General features: G+C 49.3%; 1 protein-coding gene across 2 annotated transcripts; it reads right to left on the reverse strand.

Annotated features, from left to right (window-relative positions):
- Positions 1-2,438: 2,438 nt before the first annotated feature.
- On the reverse strand, positions 2,439-7,824 carry TOPORS (TOP1 binding arginine/serine rich protein, E3 ubiquitin ligase). 2 transcript variants are annotated; one of them, XM_050329365.1, is made up of 2 exons: positions 7,602-7,824; positions 2,439-5,939 (listed from the first exon to the last, which is right to left on the reverse strand). In XM_050329365.1, the coding sequence occupies exons 1-2, from the start codon at positions 7,758-7,760 to the stop codon at positions 2,967-2,969; spliced, it is 3,132 nt and encodes a 1,043-aa protein (XP_050185322.1). In that variant the 5' UTR covers positions 7,761-7,824; the 3' UTR covers positions 2,439-2,966. The 2 variants fall into 2 exon arrangements, with proteins under 2 accessions (XP_050185322.1, XP_050185323.1); XM_050329366.1 differs by lacking the exon at positions 7,602-7,824 and adding an exon at positions 6,372-6,523 and having other exon boundaries at positions 2,637-5,939.
- Between the last annotated feature and the right edge of the window lie 233 nt (positions 7,825-8,057).

Genomic DNA, 8,057 nt, shown 5'->3' on the forward strand with positions numbered 1-8,057 from the left:
TTTTAATAACAATTTCCTAGTAATGTATGTCCTGAAAAACAAACAGATGAAGTTTCCCCACAGTGTAAATGTCTCCTTGAAGTATTGATAATGTTTTTGATGGCTTGCTCTTTTCCAGTGTTTGCAGCAGATCCTATGCAGCATGCAGCTCCTGAGCCCTCAAGAGCAGATTCTCAGGGGACTCCTGGGTGGCTTAACATATGCTCTCTTAAAACCCAATGTATCACTCTGCTCTTTTCTCATTGCACTGACATTTTTAAGCAGCACCATTTCATAAGCACTGTAGCCATGACCATGCCATCTCCAACCAGGCCTTTTCCATTCCTTAATCAGCAAATCTAGGAAGGCATCTCTCCTAGTTGTCTCCCAGAGTACTCACGACAAGAAGCTCTCTCCCACAAACTTCAGAAGTCTTTCAGACCGGCACACCACAGAGGGTGGCATTTTCAGCTGGTCTCTAAGAAGCTGAAATCTGCCACAAGAACAAGGGCTGCCAATCCAGAGATTTCTCCTCACTGCCTGTGAAGTCTTCAGCAATGGCATCCTGGTTGGGCAACTGGAAGACACCCACTACAGTATCTGCTTTGTTTTCCATCCCCTCATCCTCACCCAGAGGCTCCCAACCACATCATTACTGTCAGTGTTGTACATCTAACCTCTCCCTAGTGTGACACCTTCACCTGCCTGCCTGCCCTGCCCACTCCAAAGGAGAAGACTCGCTACTGCCAAGGATACTCTAGCTCTGGGAATGGACCAAAGCTTCCCGTTAAACGTAGATGCGTCCACAATCACTGAGAGCCACAACTGGGGCCCAGGATACCCCAGCCCCTCCAGCCCCTTCCCTACCCAGAAGCTGGGGAGGTTGTTAGGGCTGAGCAGAACAAAGGGAGCCCCCACGTTTCCTCCAGAACAGACAATGGTGATACCACCACTATGGTTGCCACCATGTGGCCCTAGGGCCTCCCAGTGACCCATCTCCTTCATATATTTGTGCTCCCCAAAACCTTCTAATCCCAAGGCAGAGACCAGTCTGACCCCTGCAGCCCAGGGATGCTCTGAGGAGCAAGAGTGGAGGGGAGTGACTGCCATCACTCCTGACTCTCTCAGGCTCAGCCAACCTGTGTGACTGGTCAGGCAGGAGCAGCCCTTCTCCACAGCCTGGGCACTCTGGGCTGATGAAGACCACGGTGAGGGAGGCTGTCCCCTTCAGCCCATGGAGGACCACAGTGGAGCAGAACCGGGCCTGCTCCCTGTGGAGGTGCCCCACACTGGAGCAGGTGGACTTGCCCCAAAGGAAGCTACAGCCCACGGAGATCACCTGGTAGGAGCTGCAGCCTGTGCTTGGGAGCCCACACAGGAGCAGGTTTTCTGGCAGCTGCAGTAGTCTGTTCCTGAAGTACCACACCTCTGTAGAAAGGGTCCATGTTAGAGCAGAGGAACAGTGTACAGAGCAATCAGCAGTAGGACAATGTTATGGCCTGACCACAACCTCCATTACCCATCCTTCTGCATAGCTGGAGAGCAGGAGATAGAAGAGCATGGAATGAAAGAGTGAAGTTGAGAAGAAAGGAGGGGGAATTGGTTTTAGTTTTGTCTTTGTTTCTTATCAACTTACCCAATTTTCCATTGGAAATAGAAGACACTAATTGTCCCCAAGTCTATCTGGCCAGTGAGAGTAATCTCCTTGCCCTTATCCCAAATAAACATTCCCATCTTATTTTCTCTCCCATGTTGTGGAGAAAGCAAAGTGACAGAGAAGCTTGGAGAGTATATGGCAGGCAACCAGCCAAGGTCAAACCCACCAAACTCATGACAGCAGTAATACAGGAGAGAGAGAAGGCATCTTTCTCATCCAGTCCTGAGAGCTACTGATGTGCACACAGAGAAGGGACAAAGCTGAAGAACAAGACCCTGCCTGGAGCCTTGTGCCTTGAACATAAATGCAGCAGGACATCTACAGTGTGCTGAGGTGGGGGAAGTGTTGGCTATTGCACGCAGTTTGAGAGCAGCTGCTCTCTTATCAAGGCTACAGACAGAACAGATGTCTTCAAGTATGCAGTGGTAGGGCATAAAGAAGAGGAAAAACAGACTCCTTGAGAGCAGTACAGCAGTAGGACATGAGGCAGAACGCACAGACTGCAAAAAGGGGAAAAAAATAAATCTGAAAAAAAAGAATGTTTCCCAAGGGAACACTCAAATGTCAGAAGGGGTAGCACAGAGGGGGTGTCCAGTTTTGGGAAGACTTAAAACCGAAAAAAATCCCAAGCAATTTGATCAAAGTTCCTGTTTTCAGTGAAGGAAGGGACCAGACGATCTCCAGAAGTCTCTTCCAACCTCGACTACTCCTGACTGCACAAACATCCAATGCTCTGTACACGTAAGACACCCAAAACCAAAAAAAAAATGTTCTGTTTGCAAAACACATAGCACATATCAAATATGTTTAAGAAAAAAAGAAGTCTTATTGCTTTATTCAGATTTTGACATAGCTTACCTTAAAATTACTGGAAGTCCTCTGAGGATCTCTGTAGAAATCACTGACTACTTTTCAGCAGAGATCAGCTTAAACCAAAGAGATTGAAATGATGCTGGAATTCAGACTGAATCATTTCTTATGAACTAAACATTTTTTTCCCCTGTCTAAGGAGAACAATCCCCATAAAATGCATTTTCTGGCTTTTGGTTTGGGCTCCTTTTCTGTCATTTGGTTTAAGCAAAATTTTGAAATACTCTGTGGATGGCTTTATGAAATTACAATTTCTAAACAGTCTTCTAAAAAAACTTTTCAAGTTACATACTAGCAATATTCTATCTTCTTTGACTTAAAAGTGCATACACATTCAAAGATTTTACACATTTCCCAGACATCTTTTAACAGACAGAAATCCTACCAGATATTTTAGTTCTTAAGGGGAAAAAATAGTAGTTAAATTCACAATTTCAAGAAATGTTCTGTGGAAAGTGTGCTACATTTTTTCTTCTGGGAAATCAAACCAAGAGGATCTGTTGACAAGTCTCTTTGGCAGTCTCAGTATCAATGGCTGTCTCTCTGGACACTCTAGGAAGGAAATCCTGGGGGAAGATAGTTGACTGGAAGGTGCTGCTGGTGCTTCCTGAACGTAGCTGGTTACAGTTTCTGTGTGAGAGGTGTTACTGCGGGTATCTGCTGCGATAACACTCTGATCAGCTGCTGTTCCTTGAAGTTTCACATCAGCATTTCTAATATCACCATCTAAGTCTTCCCTTGTGGTAGAGATACTGTACTTTTTGTCTGCTCCTCCAGTTTCTTCACTTCCTGTCCTCAAAAAAGAAGATGGAGACTCATCTTCCCTCTCATTTCTCTGAGTTGTGCCTGTCCAAGTAACACCGCTGTCCCACTCAGTACTTTCTGGCTCCTTGCTACTATCACTATCAATTGTGATCACCACTGGAGAAGAATGTGCTGAGTTACTCATGTGATGTTTCCGGTGTTTCTTCTTATGCTTTTTCTTTTTCTTTTTCAGATGTCTTGTTGTGTCCATTGCTTTTCCCTCGTAAACTATCTCCACACTTGGACTCCTTATCTTCTTCTTCTTTTTTTTACGCTTTGTCTCGTTACTTGCTCGATTGTCTGACAGGCTATCTTCATTTTTGCAGCAGTCACTGAATTTTGAGGAAGTTTTCTTGGGGTCATTTTCTCTGTCCAAACTTGTGCTCTCCATGAATGCGTTTTCCAGGTGGCGAGTTTTGTACTTCCTTTTTCCACCAGGTTTTTCGCTTTTCATCCTGTCAGTTCCTCCAGAAGGAGTCCTGGACCTGTTTGTTGAGCGACTCCTCGACCTGCACCTTTCATAACAGTAATAGTGTCTCTCATGGAGTCCCCTCTGGCTATGCAGGTCTGTCCTTTCAATAAATGACCTTATCCTGTATTCTGGACTAGCAGATTGCCTTGAATAGAGAGTATTAGACCGTGTCCTCCTCCTGCTGGAGGATTCATAGCTATCCCCAAAAACCTTTCGACTACAGAAAGCAGAACCCCACTGATGTCTACTTTGATAACTGTCTCTTACATAATAGCGATCGCTGTCTCTGCTTCTCGATCTCCTTTTACTGTAGCCTTTGCTACGTGATCGTGATCTGCTTACTTCTCTGGATGGAGTGCTCTCACCACTCAGAGAGCCCCTCTGGCTTTTCAGAGAGGCTCTGTTGTCATGAGCCCTAGACCTTCTGCTGCTTCTTTTGCTCCTGTGTTTGCTGCTATCTCTGCTTCTTGATCGTCTCTTTTTAAGCTGGCTTTTGCTATGGCGCTCCCTCCTAGACCGATGGCCATGACTGCCTCGACTGCTCCGTGAACAGGACTGTGGGCTCCTGGACTTTCCCTTCCTGTGATTCCAAGGGGAACATACTGTGTCACTCCCTGGAGAGGGGCTCCAGCTCAAGTCCCGTGGAGGCAGATCTTTTCCCTTACATTTTTTCTTCTCATCCTCTTTTGACTCTGTTTTCTCAACTGTAGGAGACAACCAGCTTCTACAACTACCTGCATCTTCCTTATACTCTGGAGAACATGGTGAGAAGCTCCTGCTTCGTTCACTGTCACTCCAGTTGTGACACTGGACTGGCCGCTGCTTCTTGACATCTTCCCTTTTCTCTTCCCTGATGGACTCCTCAGAGTCTGAGGACAGCTCAACCACTTCTGGTGTCCTCTCAGCTAATGGTTTTACATACCCAACAATGACACAATTGTCTGAGGAAGAGCCACTGTCATTTGAGTCAGCATTAGCCTGTAACTGAGTCTGCAGTTTTGTTCTTTGACTCCCTGTAACAGAGTCCTCATCAGAACTTTCTGATGACTCCAGAGGAGAAGCTATGGTTGCACGAACCTCTTCTGAAATGGAATAGGAAGGCCCTGGAGTTTCATCATCCCAGGGGGCCTGACCAAGACCAGGCACAGACAAATTGTTATCTGGCCCCTGAGAATATGCCACATCTGGAGATATTGTAATAATTGATGAGTCTGAATGGCTTCCTTCCTCATACGACGGTGCAGGACAATCATAATTGGCATGTTGATCATATGCTTCTAAGTTAAAAGGACAACGAGCAAAACTGATGAACTCATGCAGGAAGTGTTCTGTCCGATTCAACAAAAATGGCTTTAAATCATCAGCAAAGGCCTGACTTTCCAGATCATACCTAGTCACATTACTCATGATTATGTGCTGTACAATATTAATCAAAGATCCATGGGCACCAAACAGGACTGTCAGTTCTCGCTTCAACCAAGGAACCAAACGGTGAAGGCAGGCGGGGTTGCGGCGGAAAAACTCTGCTGAGATGTCTCGATAGCGGCCGCCATCCTGAATGCTGCGGATACGCACACCGGTACGGTACAGGGCTCTGCGGAAGCTGATCATGTCCTCCTCCTGAATCTGCCGCAGGGATCTGCCCTCTGCGCTAGCCTGTCTCCTTGAGGCCAGCCTCCTCATCATCTGATGAATCTCTCGGTGTCTGTGCCGCACTGGTTCACTTGACAACCCTTCAAACAACATCCCGTTATCTGGAGGGGTCAGCATCCTTCGGGAAGGGGAACTGCGATTGCGGCGTTCCCTTGTTAAGGTAGTACGATAACGAAATCTCCGGCCATCAGGGCTGGCAAAAGAGCTATTTTCTAAAGGGCTGAGTACATACTCCTTAAAGTCATCTTCAGCACGAATCGTATGGAAAATGGAAAAGAACGGTTGCTTGCAGAGGGGGCATTCTGCTTTGTTTTTTGACCACTCCTGGACACAGCGGAAGCAGAACCTATGCAAGCAGCGATCTAGATACGCAACATTGTCAAATTTATCCAGGCAGATGGGGCATTTGGAATCAGGAGATGCATCTGTTGGAAGCTTGCTGGTGCTGGCTTTTGGTGCAAAGTTGCTGTCTTCTGCAAACTCTTTGTCTGCTGAAGTCATGTTCTAGAAAAGACAGAGACAAAAGATGATTGATACGAGAGAGAGGTAAAAATCTTACAGTCCAGATGTGGGAACCCATAATAATCACTTTTAACGTTGCAAAACCCATCAGCAGCTCTACGGAAATGCTGAACAAAGAGGCAGCATGACCTAAGTACTTTGTCAGTCTTCTCTTCACAGTGAGATCTAGCTCTTCAGTGCTGCAAGTTTTAAAGAACACTTGAATCATGCTGGAATATATGAAGGTAACAGGCAGGACTGTCTTCTTCCCCGCTCTTAGACAACTGCTTCGATGCAGTCAATAAGTTTATGGTATCCTCCAAAACACAGCTCCAAAAGACCAGCATTTATGTATGACAAATATGAGAACACTTAGTTCTGTACTTTAAGAGAAACCAGTCAAAACAAGTAATTGCACTCGAGCTATATTATCACCTTCCAAGTTCTGCTGGACCTGTCCTGTTCCTGAACGCTCTGCCCCTCTTTTGTTGGGCACTCATGCTGGACCACACACAGCTTGTTGGATTAGACAACCTCCAGGGATCTGTTCCTGCCAAAATAAGTATTTGTTTTTTAAGACTGAAGCAGAAACAAGGTGTCATTCCTACACCCATCCTCAGGTACAAACTGCCCTTGCATCTTGTTGTCATGTTGGTTTTAGCTGCGGTAGTCAATGTTCTTCACAGTGACTAGTGCAGAACTGCGTTCTGAATTTGTGCTGAATACGGGGTTAATAACATAGAAATGTGTTATTACTGCTGAGCAGTGCTTATACAGACTTTCTCTGCTTTTTGTACTACCACACTGGCGAGGAAGTTGGGGATGCATGGAACACTGAGAGGAGACACAGCCAGGACAGGTGACCCAAACTGACCAAAGGGATATTTCAGACCACATGACATCATGCTCGGTATGTAAAGTGGAGAAAAGAAGGAGAAAGGGCAGGGAAGCTTGAAGTGATGGTATTTGCCTTCCCAAATCATTGTCATGCATGACAAGGCCCTGCTCTCCTGGAGGTGGCTGAACATCTGCCTGCCCATGGGATAAAGTGAACAAATTCCTTGTTTTGTTTTGCTTGTGCGCACAGCTTATGTTTTCCCTGTTAAACTGTATTTATCTCCACCCACAAGTTTTCCGGCTTTTTCCTCTCCAATTCTCTCCCCCATCCCACTATCGGGGGAGTGAGTGAGTGGCTGCGTGGGGCTTGGCTGCTGGCTGGGGCTAAACCACGACAGATGTCAAGCATGGGTAAAAGAAAAAAACACATCCACTCAAAAATTATTTTAGGCATTGGTGTTATCGTAAGGCATTATAATTTAGTGGAAATAAGTCGTCACGCTGCTTCCAAACTGCTCAGCCCGCATGTAGCAGCGAGCCCGGGAGCAGGCCTTCCCCGCCTGCGGGGCACCGGGCACGCCGTGCAGGCCATGGGGACACCCCCGGACCCGCGGGGAGCTCCAGCGCAGGGACACGGCCGGGGCGGCTGCGCCGGGAGCGCCCACGGGGCGTCACGAAGGGGATCGCGCCCCGCGCGGGGATGTCACGGCCTGGCGGTGCCGCCCGGGCCGCTGCGGGACCGCTCCCCGCCCGTTCCCTCCCCCCGGGACGCCCCGGCCGGCTCCCCAGAGGGCCCGGCGCCCCCGCCCGCCCCAGGCCCGCACTCACCGCCGCCAGGCCCTCGGTCCCCGCGCGGGCCAGAGCCGCGGTCGCTTTCAGCCTGTGGCGCGTCCGGCAGCGCCCGGCGCCAGGAGGCTCCCGCCGCTCCTCCCCCGGCGGGCGGCGGCGGCGGCGCGCCTCCGCCAGGCGCCGGGACGGGTCCGCCATGGGCGGCGTTGCTACGGGAACGGCTCCTGCCGAGCCGCGGAGCAGCGCCGGGCCCTGCCGGCACAGACGCGCCGCGGCCCCGTCACATCCGCGGCCGGCACTGACGCGTTCCGGGGGTGGAGGCGCCGCCGAGCGCAGTCCGGGGCGGGGCCGCGATGGAGGCGTCGGGGAGGCGGGACCGAGCTGCCTGAGCCGCCTGAGGCGGGGCCGGGGACGGGCGGGGACAGCGGCCGAGAGCGGATGCCGTGCTCTGTGTCCGGGGGAAGAAGGGCTAAGAACACCGCTCGGTGGAGGTAG

This window comes from Myiozetetes cayanensis, unplaced genomic scaffold (genome assembly GCF_022539395.1).
Source record: "Myiozetetes cayanensis isolate MyiCay16 unplaced genomic scaffold, myiCay2020 scf4, whole genome shotgun sequence".
Lineage (NCBI taxonomy): Eukaryota > Metazoa > Chordata > Aves > Passeriformes > Tyrannidae > Myiozetetes > Myiozetetes cayanensis.

What these genes read in the sequence shown, in the direction of transcription:
- TOPORS (XM_050329365.1), bottom strand. Translation starts at nt 7,760, where the DNA reads ATGGCGGACCCGTCCCGGCGCCTGGCGGAGGCGCGCCGCCGCCGCCGC. An exon ending in GGACCGAGGGCCTGGCGGCG is followed by an intron (nt 5,940 to 7,601) that starts GTGAGTGCGGGC and finishes TGTCTTTTCTAG; the next exon opens with AACATGACTTCAGCAGACAA.